Consider the following 11,977-nt stretch of genomic DNA (forward strand, 5'->3'; position numbering starts at 1 on the left):
AGAGATGGTGTCTGCCTCCTGAATCCACAATGGAAGCTGGTTCCACAGAAGAGGGGCCTGATAAGAAGGCTCTGCCTCCCATTCTACTTTTAAATATTAGGAACTACAACTGAGCCCAGTCTGAGAGCAAAGTGCTCTATTGGGGTGATATGGTACTATAAGATCATTAAGATAAGATGGGGCCTGATTATTTAAGACCTTGCATGTAAGAAGAAGAATTTTAAGTGGGAGCTAATGAAGTGAAGCCAATATAGGAGAAATATGCTCTCTTTCGAGTCCCTGTCAGTACTCTTGCTGCAGCATTTTGGATCAACTGAAGGCTTTTCAGGGATTTTTGAACTAAAGAGCAAGGTACATGCCAGAAGACCATCAAATATGGAGAAGCCTGAGAGATTTGTCAAAGAATGGGATTGCTCAGGAGACATGCGCATGACTCGTTGAAAACTACAACAAACAACTGCAGGGTGTTGTCCAGCAAAACGGATACACTAGTTACTCCTAGTTACTGCCTGAGGTGGGCTTCCATCACAGCAACACTGTATGAAAGCTATGCATTACATATGCATGCCAGTAATAATCCTTCATTCCACCTGTGTCTGGGAAATAAATTGCTTGTACTGTGATGCCTTTTCCCAGGTTAGAAAGCCCCCTTGTGGCTGAACATGTTCAGAACATGACTCTATGATGAGCTGCAACAACAATCTCAAAGACAACAGTATAAAAAAATTTTATTGACAAAAACAAAATATTAAAATTCAGCTGTAAAATCATTACAGGTTCATGTAAGGGTTTAAACCCTTGTTTAACGACAAAAGAGCTGATTCAGAAGATTAAGCACATTGGATTCACATGGTTTAAAGAGAACCAAATCTGGCAAATTCAAGGGCTGAATTCAGGATAACCACTGACACACAACACAAAGAGACAATTTACAAGTAGAAAACGAAGAGTCATAATAAATATAGTGCTTCTTAATGGTGTTTCGGGGAAGTGCAGGATCCTCGAAGCTGGACAGCACCAGTTAAGATCTTTGGATAGGAACACTTTAGGTACTGCTGGTCTGCTCGGTTTTCACACTGCGGAGGAAGGAAAATCGATTAGTTTAAACAACAGAAATGTTGCTATAGTGATGAGTTAAGTACTGGCTACATATAACATTAGAACAACAGGCTACTAATGTGTGCACATACTGTGGTAGCCCAGTGGTTGAGCAAGGTACAGCTGAGGATCAGAGCAACAGCTGACCGCACTCGCGCTTTGGTTTGCCCAATATGACTTTTACTTGAGTTTCTGAAGCATCTTTTGTGTTTTGATGTCACAGTAAAATAACTTCATTAAAAAATGACAACAATCCCACAGTCTCTCCACATCTTTGAAGTATTGTGCCCTAATCAGATTTGTGCATATAAAAGCTCTGCTTGTCATGCACAACACAACTTCATACTCAGTTTGAAAAAGCATGCAGTAACTGCATTTAAAAAGGAGCGAGAACACTCAGTGTGTGAATGAATTCAAACATTCACCTCTTTGAGTCAGTCTTCTCAGCACTGCTGTCTTTTGTCTTCTCTTCTTCTTTTATATCTAAGGTGGGAAAAATGGGGAAGAAAGAAACCTTTTAATCACAACCAACGTTACACATTGTTACACTGTTAATAACAACAATCGAGTAAGCATCAAAGTAACCAACCAGCTTTCTTCTCCTCTCCTTCCTGTTTGTCCTCGTCCACTCTGGGCCTTTTGGCTCCTTTCTTGTGATTGGCTGCGTTCCTCCTGCCTCCCTCCCCTTCATCCTCAGAGTCGGAGAACTCTTCGTCACAGGCTATTCTTTTATCTGTAGCACGGACTGCAATCAAACACCAAACTCTGGTGAGTTTGAGTGAGTGAGTTGTAACACAGCAGAAAAATGCATATGCAGTTCTGCTGCTCCTTTTTTCCAAACCTGGGGTCCTTTCTCCCATGGGTCGGCAACCTTTCTGATGATGAGTGCCATCTAAAATTTCCCCAGAAGTCACTGTGCCATATCAACCATTGCATTAGCAATAAATTTAATAACGCTCTATATCAACAGTTACACACTATATAGAACCACTTTATAGAACTATATTTGTTTGCAGATGTTGGCATAGTGCAGTATTATATTTGTGTGTATTTCCGTGGTGCTGATGCTACGCTGAGCTCCTGAAGCATTTGAAGTGTTGGAATGTGGAAATTTCAACATTGCTTGAAAAAACTGCCAGCTAGCAACGTCCTTCTCACCGGTAGGCTCAGTGATTTTTAGGCAATTAAAAGTTGAATCTGGTAGTTGGGGTTGTTAGCTAAGATACCGTCATTAAGAAGCAGCACAACTAATATGTCTATGCGAGCTAATTTGCGATGTGCACCGGTGGCCCGGCCATTTATTTTTAATACATCTTCTCAGATTAATTCACTGCGTGTCGTGCCATCAGTTAACCCTTCGTGTAAATGCTGTCAAAATGTTCTGTGTAGATGATGTAGATGACTGATTTATAATAAGTTACATAATTTCATGAATATATATAGTTTGTGTTGAAATGTCTTTATTTGAAATGTACATGTGTAAAGTGTAAGAGCTAGTGTCTCGTGAGAATACCCCTAACGAGAGTACACGAGACTTTGCATGGACTGCGAGGGAGCAGATGTCTCTCATGAAGCGATTTTAAGCTAAAAGTTTGCTAAAAGAAAAGGCAATACAAGGACTTAAGGACCTCTTTTCAGGACAGGCAGCCAACGAGGTATTTGTCATTTGAGAAATGTTTTTTATTTGTGTTTGGACTTAATATGTGTACTGTAAAGTTGCTAATTGGTTTGTACTGTTCGCTCGTGACCAGTTCTCACAGCGTACTGGCGTAATGGCGTATCGGCGTACTGGTGATGGTGAAGCTGAGGAGAGATGCCCCAAGTAATAAACGCCCGTTTCAAAGAACCGACCTGTGTCTGTGTTGTCGTGAAGAGAGCTACACTTCGCATGCCAGCTGTGGCACAAGTGCCTAAATTACAAACATGTCTGGGTAAACACTGCAGGCATTTTCCAATTTTAGTGTTCCCACTCAATACTGTTCTTCACCCTTTGATTCAAAACATTTTTGATCATTTCATAAGTTGAGAGCCAGAGTAATGGGACTGTAAGGCTAATGTGGTACAATGCAGAAATGAAGATACTGCAGAACTGCACTGATAACATCGCCCTCTGTCTTATTTTCCACCTTGTTTGCCACTTAGTGTCTCAGAAGGCTTTTCTTATTTCTCTGTTTTGTGCCTGTTCCCCCATCTTGTCTTAGAAAATAATTGTAGACGACAGCAGAAAGAGGCTTGCCAAAGAAGCTATAACCAAAAATGCAACGTATGCCATAGAAGCCGATGCTTTGCGAAAACGAATGAAGGTCTTACTGGACAAGCGTTTGTCAGGATCCTCTGTGTCCTCATCCACTGTGTCATCTGGGACAGCATCCCCCGGGATGGCTTGCATCTGCACCCCTGGAGCATGAGGCAGCATCCGCAGGTTCTCATACAGCCGCTGCCTGAAAAGTCACATACTGATCATCTGCATTTCAATTTCTTTATTAATCAATTGTTGTTGTACATCACTTTTCTAGTCTAGCAACATTTTGACATTGTAATGTGAAGGTGGTTGTTTCCTTTCCACTGCTGCTTGCTCATAGCAAGGCAACATTTTCTGCCTGTTATTGTGGGTCTTAACGAACTTCAAATCGATGTTGTTGTGTTTCAGTGATAAATAGAACAGAATAGAATAGAACTGAAAAAGCTGAATTGATATGAAGGTTGATATAAGTACAGTTAACTAGAGTTGACTGACAGATTAATATATAAGGGGAATAATGACTGTAGAACTGAATGGGTCGGTGATAGATGTTTTGCCAGGCAGAGGCGTCAGAGTGTTGAGAGTGTGTCTGAATGTGTGGAGTACTGGGCAGATTGTTGGCTGTACGGAGGAGCAGGGGAAATGAAAGGAGCAGAGAATCCAGAGGGTGGAGAACTAATCTGAGCAAATAAAGAGTCAAATCTAGAGCACAGCCACCAAACTGGATGGCTCTCATGGTGGGTTTCAGGCCTGAGAAGCAGCGCAGAGGAGGTGAAGGGCTACGGATTGAGGTGGGGCAGCGTGGACAGTGGAGAAGCTGCAGGTCCAGTTGTGGACGGTGACTATCTAACTTTTACAACAATTCATTTATTAGTTAGCCAACTGTAAGGTCAGCTTTCTAAGTTCACTCTGTTTTCATTCCTTCTTTATTTTAATTAAACTAATACCACACTGTCCAAAATGTATTTTTAACTTGTCAATAACATTCTTTTTCCACAATTATTCCAAATCTCCAGCAGTTCTAGGCTTGGAATTCTGGCAGTTCTAGAAAGAAAACAAATAGTTTCACATTTGACATACTTGATTTTGTCCATATATTCCTGTGAGTTCTGGTTGGTCATGTTGGAGGGGCTGATGTGGAGCTTGAAGTCAGGCCCGAAGTACTCAAAGTAGTCATTGTATGGCAGTTCTACAACAGAAACATCATTGAGATGAGAAAAAAAAAACTGCTGGAGAAAATCTGTCGAAAGAGGAATCACGTTAAAAGAAAAAGGGGTGCTACCACACCTGTTAAGATTTATTGAAGCTTTATAACCTACACTGATCATGAGTGAGGGCAAGATGAAGAGAAATGTGTAGGGAGGTTAGTTAATGTGTTGAAATCCCGTTAAGAGAACTGCTGTCCCATTCCACGCTCTAATTACATCCCCCCTCTTTATGTGGAAATCTGACAGTCTGCTGACTCAGCTCCTTGTGAGCAAAGGCAGGAAGCAGGTTGGCCCTTCCCTGAGGTGAAGTTGACTAAAAACTCCATCACCTCCAACAAGCCCCACACTGCAGGCTACAGACACACACATTAAACTTTAAATGACCAGCATCACTGTTTGACATGCTCCACTTATTTGATCTATACCTGCAAAATTTAAAAAGAATATACATATGGTCCTGCAGTGATATTTATTTTGTTTTTTAGGCTTTGTTGAGTCAAGCTTGTCTATGGCAAGCATAGTACACTCCTCTGGCACCAATTCTTAAGAAGCTAGTAATTGCTAATGTAGTCCGCAGTCTCTAACTTCACACAGAGATCAAGAGAAGGCTATAGAGGTCTTTATACACCCAGATTATTTCAGCCTCAGCAGGGTCTACTTTAACTAATAATTAGATAATATATCAGTTAAGTGGTGAGCACAACTACTCAACAAGGCTATAAAGCACTGCTGCCCTAAATAAATAACACTCAAATTTAAGTTAACCATATGGACTGTATGTGTGTGTTAACCATCTTGGATCTGTCCAACCATCAGTTCAATTTTCAATTCAATTCCACCTGAGAAACATGGAGTCAGACTTCGAGGTGCTCGTTCTCGTCTCAACTAACTTCAAACTCAGTTGCAAACCACCCAAGTGCAAGCTGGAGGTCATAGCTTGATGAAGTGAACAAAACCACATCGTCTGCAAAAAGCAGAGAGGTTATTCTGAGACCACCGAACTTGAGACCCTCTAACTCTGGGCTGCACCCAGAAATTCTGTTCATTGAAGCTATGAAGAGTCAGTGACAAAGAACAACCCTGGTCACCTCAATGATGTGGTGAGTTAAACTAATCGCTCTTTTTATTAATGTAGGACACCTATTAAGTGTCGGTTCGGTCAACCAGATTGCCACCTAGCTTTTTTCTTCTTTCTTGTATGACAAAGAAAGCAAAGAAATCCAAGACAATTTTAACTACAGTCATTCACTGACATGGAAAAAATGACTAACCGTCAGGGATGTCAGTGTCCAGAGCCACAGCTGTCTCATAGGTCCAGCATCGGGCCACATTTCGAATGGTGTATCCTCCTCCACCCAGCATGAGCAGTGGCAGGTTGAAGGATTTGATGTATTCCACACATTTGGCATGCCCTTTTAGGATTAAAAAACCCAGGAAAAACACACAAAATGCAAGACATTCAGTATGGTTTGTGACATCACTTTATTACATCATTCAGCATTACTGTACTGTGTATGTTTACCTCGGATGGTGAGGTTAAAGCAGCCGAGGCGGTCTCCTGAGAGAGAGTCTGCACCACACTGAAGAACCACAGCACTGGGCTGGTACATCTCCATCACCTTAGCCATCACCTACGCAATAAAAGTAGAAAAATCTGTGACTCCTTGTAAACACCTTTATATTTATCTCTAATTGTTTAGACGTAAGGAAGCACCATAATTTATTTTAAACATAATGACGACACAAGCCCGTGTGCGTCTAAGTGCAAGAGCCATGCAACACAAATTTTGTATCTAAGAAGGGGGCTGCTTCAACATCATCCAATAAAGCACAGAATTTTGCAACAACATGCTTGTGAAAACAATGCCTAAGCTAATTTTGTGCTAATATTTGACTTACGCTGTGTCACAGGATAAAAACATGTCACTACTATTGCACTGTAATGCTTCTGCTGGCACGCTGTTTCAATAGATTCACACTAGATACACAAATTGTGCATCTGAAAAGAAGAATAGAAAATACTTACACCTATAAATGTTACCGAGTGCCAGCTGCAAGCATCAATGAAAAAAAACAAGAGTAGCTATCTGTCTCCTATGTGACTACAGTACTTTAGATTTGAATTGCCTGTGTAGCTACAATTAAAATCAGAACAGTGAGCTAAAAGACAACATGATAATTCTCTATTGGTTTGCCTTTGAAAATACAATTATTTTATCTGTTGTTTTTTCCCCCCAGCAATATATTTAATTATTAATTATATTAGAGATGTTCCTGGTGATCAATTTCCTAGTCGACTAGTTGTGGGGAAAAAAATTAGATTGCCCGACTAGTCTAAAACTAAGAAACAAAACTAAGACAATCTAAAGTTGGGTCGTGGGGGAAGCAGCAGGGAAGTCCAGACCTCCCTCTCACCACCTCCACCAGCTTATCCAGGAAACGTTTAGCCATTCCCAGACACGTAATCTCTCAAGCATGTCCCAGATAAACGCCCGGTTGGAACACCTTACCCTGGAGGCGACAGCCTTAGCCATCTCCTTTCAATATGGAGGAGCGTTGACTCTACTCTTAAGTCGTCCCAGATGATCTAACTCATCACCCTATTGCATCCTGTCAGAGAAAGCTAATTTTGTCCAGCTGTATCTGCGATCTCATTCTAATAATGTTAGCCTAGATCAGGGGTAGGCAACTCCAGGCCTCAAAGGCCGGTGTACTGCAGGTTTTGGATGTGTCCTTGATCCAACACAGCTAATTTAAATGGCTAAAATACCTCCTCAAAATGTCTTGAAGTTCTCTAGAGGCCTGGTAGTGTGATTCAGGTGTGATCCAGGGTGATATCTAAAACCTGTAGGACACTGGCACTTGAGGCCTGGAGTTGCCTAACACTGGTCTAGATTGACAGATTCATGGCGTTTCCCAACAACAATCTGCCACCTGGTGGCAGATGGCAGCATTGGGCATCAATTAAAATTTTAACAAGTATAACAATTAGACTAGCAAGTCTGGTACTGACTAGTGACGACAGCAACGAGTAGTCAGCTGGGCAACTAGTTGTGGACATCCCTAAATTATATATATATTACTATTTAATCATTTCCTTCTGGATCAGACTTTTAGACCATTTGGGAAGAGCGAACAAACGAAGTGCTGTGACTTTTAAAGGGTCAGTTATATTTGCAGTGGAAAACAAGCGTTTGTGGAACTCACAGGCTTGAAGATTTGCTCATATGACTCGTCATCTATGCCATCCCGCATTGGGAAGTTGACAGCGTAATATTTGCCTTTTCCAGCTCCAATATCCTAAAGGTAAAAAAGACAAAAAAGTGCATACTGAATAATCTCCAAGTATAGACTCCTCAGCAGTGTACAAATGCATGTGTTAGCTGCACCAAATTAACAAAGCCCTTATATCTTTCCATGAACAAAAACAAAAAATAAATACTCACACAAATGCAAAACTATCCTATGATATCATCATACAGAGTTTTGCTGTTTTCAATTAAGAAATTATGACTTCTTAGTAACCAGCTGAAGGAAGAGTGTAAGGCTCACCCGAAGGTCACCAGTTCCAGGGAAGTACTCCCCATATTTATGGAAGGACACAGTCATAACTCTGTCTGTTGTGTAGAAGGCCTCCTCCACTCCATCTCCATGGTGGATGTCTATGTCGATGTACAGCACCCTCTGGTGGTACCTGATAAAGAGGGCCACAGACAGAGCTCGGATGAGTACAAACACTGCATAGAAACAATGCTGTGAGAAATGGGTCTTTCACCTGCTTTCATTTAATGAAATTTTATATGTAGATGGGAAACAAAGCGGGAAATATTCTCACTTGAGCAGCTCCAGGATGGCCAGCACAATGTCATTGACGTAACAGAACCCTGAGGCCTCCGATTTCTTTGCATGGTGGAGTCCTCCTGCCCAATTCACTGCAATGTCTGTCTGCTGTCGGTTCAGCTTCACTGAGCCAGCTGTACACAACAGGAAACATGTTTGATTATGCGGTTTGTAAAGAAACTGATATATATCTGATGAGTTAATCAATAAGTCACTTAGTCTAACTTTGTTGTCATAACCGGAAAAATGTTTAGTCAAGGCTGGCACTGAAACAGCTGGACGACTGAAAGCCAAGAACTTGTTCCTGTAACTGTGCTCTCCGGGAACAGGTGACAATAAAAAGAATTTGCTGCCTCAGTCTAATGACCACTGCACTGACTTCTCAAGGATTTGACTGACAGGTATGAGGTCCTACATGAGCAATTACAGCTTTCTGTCTGTTCTTTTATAGAGGACTATTTATAAAAATGGTTGGTGCTAACTATACAGATCATGTTTCATTCTACTCTGGTTGGTGACTTGTCAACAAACACAGTGCTTGTAACTTGTACCACAAAGCAGGGTTTGGGGTTTAGTGAGGGAACTTCAGGAGTCCCACCAAATCCTCAGGATTACAAAGGTGGTTCACAAAGCTACACAAGACAAGATTAGGATTCATTTTTGTAGGGGATTCAATCCTGACCTCTTATTCCAAAGACAGTCATGTAGACATGACTGAGAACCACAAGACTTTTTAGATACAAATAATTGTCTTATTCTGTTAAATTGGCAGTGTCTATTAATGTTACAGATAGGCAGGACTGTTGTTACAGATAGGTCTAATGTTGCTGAAACAAGAGCTCAATGACTTCCTGATATTTCACACAAAATATTGTGAGTGTTGTGAATGTCATCACGTGGTGCATGTTCCTGCTTGTCTGTTGTGGTTCTGTGGGAAGTAGTGTGTCAACTAGCAGAGGCAAAGACAGTACTGTGGGTACTGATACTGCTATAAATGAGTAACTAATCCAATCGTCAGTTTTAGTGTCAGTTAGGATCTGAGTATCTATTTTTTGACAACCCTACTACAGACTATTTAACACCTCCAGAGTTGCAACAGAATGAATAAAACTGTGTCACAGTATATCTTTAACATAAATATTCAGATTGCTTGACTCAACTGACTTATCAAGACCTTTTATATGACCGCTTAGCTTCTGATTCATCATTAGCACGACTTACCAGCTGAACCACCAGCAGACAGTTGGCAGAACTCAAACAAGCCATCGAATACTGGACAGTCCTCCCCAACATTGACTGCAGAGTAAATAAATACATAAATAAATAGGAAACCAAAAAACAGGAAGGTGTTCAAAATTTTGTTTGAGCAGTATGAATGGAAACAGAAGGGCAGAGGAGCTCCTTGTATTCCGTACTTGGAATAGTACACAAAATTCTGTAATGTCCCAAAGAGGACACAATGACTTACACCTCTGCATCTGTTTGCTGAACTCTGACATGTTGTCTGGTCGTATGGATCGGAGGAACTTGATGTAGTCATCACTGTGATATTTTGTCATCTCGTCTGCAGTGGCTTTGTGTGGCCTCTGAAACACAAGACATACAAGCTGGTTGGAAACTACAACAAGGAAGGCCAGAACCTATGGTATGCTTAGTGTCACATGCTTGGAAAACATACATAGACCTCCATCTTCCTGTACAGTCCATAGTTCAGAAGTAAGTTGTGGGTCATCCGTATACGATGTGGTTTCATGGGGTGCCCCTGTCCATAGTAATAATTTCCTATGTCACCTGCAAAGACAAAAGGAACAAGATGAGAAACACATTTCCATCCGATAATAATTATTAATTTAAGCTGCGAATGAAAATGAAAATGGATGCTTTTCAGGTTCTGTCTGAGCAACAAAAGAGATTTTACACTTATTTACACATTCTACAAAAACAGCACATTTTGTACTTTTCATCAAAATTGACAACCTGCCAATTGTGTACTGTGTCCCCCCCCTTCTTAATTCTTGGCTGTTCCTGCTCTAATCCTGACCACAAACAAAAAGACCAAATGAAACCCCCATATGTTAAGGTATTAACTGTTTTACATCTTTGAGGTATTCTGTGGCTGCTAACTTAGCAACTAGCATGACACAAACATAATGCTAGAACAGCAAGTAACAGAAAAGCAAAGGGAAAACCGAGTTTTTCTCAAAACAACAACAACAACAACAGCGGGGAACAACAGCAACATCATTCACGGTGTAATACCATAAGTATAATTCAAGCATTTTTAATGTAACTGAAAAACTATGGATGCTTACCAAGAAGTAGAACACAAGATTGTGCAGGTCAAACAGTGATATTTACTTCAATTTTACCTGCACATGCAGTTATCCTACAATAGCTCACTACACCTCCTTCAGACTATGAATGTACTGCTGATCTCAGTTGCCAATATTATTAAAAGGTATAAAGTTCATGGGGCTGTAGCCACCTTCCCAGGACATGGGTGCAAGAACAAGCAACGTAAAAACAACAATAACACAGCATTTGACTGTTAAATATTCAGATGAAAACTCATTCTAGTTCTAGTACATGTAAACTGAATACAGGGCTATGTGTGAACAAAGTTAGTTTTTACTGCAAGTCTCTGCAAACCTCTGACAAGATACTGTAACTATGTTCCTTGTACACGAGGAATACAAATAAGTGGTTTCTCTTATGAGAGTGTGATGTTGGACAACACGGTGATACGCTCTAATAAGGCCTGAGCACTTAATTGTGTAGCAGTGGCACATTTTGCTTTATTATTTTTACGAATGTAACTCTGACGACGACTCATCAGTTCCTAATCATTTTGATTTAACAGAGGTAACGCGGTGCACAAAGCCCGATCTACGTCTGCAACTATAAGTTATACAATCGTGACAATGAGTGCTTGTGTCGCTAATTCTCAACATCAATTTAACCGAAGCCCTCCTCTTTTCTCTGGCTCGGTTTAAGTAAGGTGATTTTTTTTTAACTTTTACTCATAACAGTTAACACACTTTGCACCGCGGAGACCTTTCAAACGATGGTCATTAGCGCCTACTCGTTAGCTTGCTAGTGTCAAAACAGTATACATTCACCAGCAGCTACACTGACTAGCTGGCTAGCGTTAGCCTGCCAGATGGCTCAGTTTGGGCTGCTCATTCTCACGCTCAGGATGTCCCATACCGTCGTAGTAGTAGCAGACCTTCTTCTTGGTCCCGCCTGTGGTCGTGTAAGCCATTTTAAAAGTACCTCTAGAAATAAAAAGTTGGTTTGAATTTACTTCAGCAGACAGAAGATGGGATGGACGGCATCAACACATAATTACACACGGCGGAAAGTCGCTGAATGGGAGGCGCAACTTCGGCGGGGAGGGGTGGGTCAGACAACTTCGATAGGCCACTTACCCCACCGCGAAGAGTCCCATTCAACCCAGAGGATGGGAAAAGTGGACTCATAAGGATGTGTGAAACATGGTAAAAACGTGCTTCATAAAATTCAGTTCCACTGCTTTATCCGTTACATTCTTTCATTTCTTACTACCATGCAATAGAATTAGATACATTTA

General features: G+C 41.0%; 1 protein-coding gene across 1 annotated transcript; it reads right to left on the reverse strand.

Moving 5' to 3' along the window:
• Positions 1-711: 711 nt before the first annotated feature.
• LOC102793862 (histone deacetylase 2) lies at positions 712-11,759 on the reverse strand. Its single transcript, XM_006796239.3, has 14 exons — positions 11,596-11,759; positions 10,067-10,179; positions 9,857-9,974; positions 9,610-9,684; positions 8,384-8,522; positions 8,101-8,242; positions 7,756-7,848; positions 6,071-6,179; positions 5,820-5,960; positions 4,421-4,529; positions 3,409-3,539; positions 1,688-1,843; positions 1,524-1,581; positions 712-1,076 (listed from the first exon to the last, which is right to left on the reverse strand). Exons 1-14 carry the CDS (start codon positions 11,648-11,650, stop codon positions 1,046-1,048), a joined length of 1,470 nt encoding a protein of 489 aa, XP_006796302.1. The 5' UTR covers positions 11,651-11,759; the 3' UTR covers positions 712-1,045.
• Between the last annotated feature and the right edge of the window lie 218 nt (positions 11,760-11,977).

This window comes from Neolamprologus brichardi, chromosome 15, assembly GCF_056152115.1.
Source record: "Neolamprologus brichardi isolate AB-2024 chromosome 15, ASM5615211v1, whole genome shotgun sequence".
Taxonomy (NCBI): Eukaryota; Metazoa; Chordata; class Actinopteri; order Cichliformes; family Cichlidae; genus Neolamprologus; species Neolamprologus brichardi.

Excerpts from the sequence above, each read along its gene's own strand:
- LOC102793862 (XM_006796239.3), bottom strand. The coding sequence starts at position 11,650 with ATGGCTTACACGACCACAGGCGGGACCAAGAAGAAGGTCTGCTACTAC. Across the intron at positions 5,961-6,070 it reads CTTTAACCTCACCATCCGAG|GGCATGCCAAATGTGTGGAA; the intron begins GTAAACATACAC and ends TAATCCTAAAAG. Across the intron at positions 1,077-1,523 it reads GAGAAGACTGACTCAAAGAG|TGTGAAAACCGAGCAGACCA; the intron begins GTGAATGTTTGA and ends CTTCCTCCGCAG.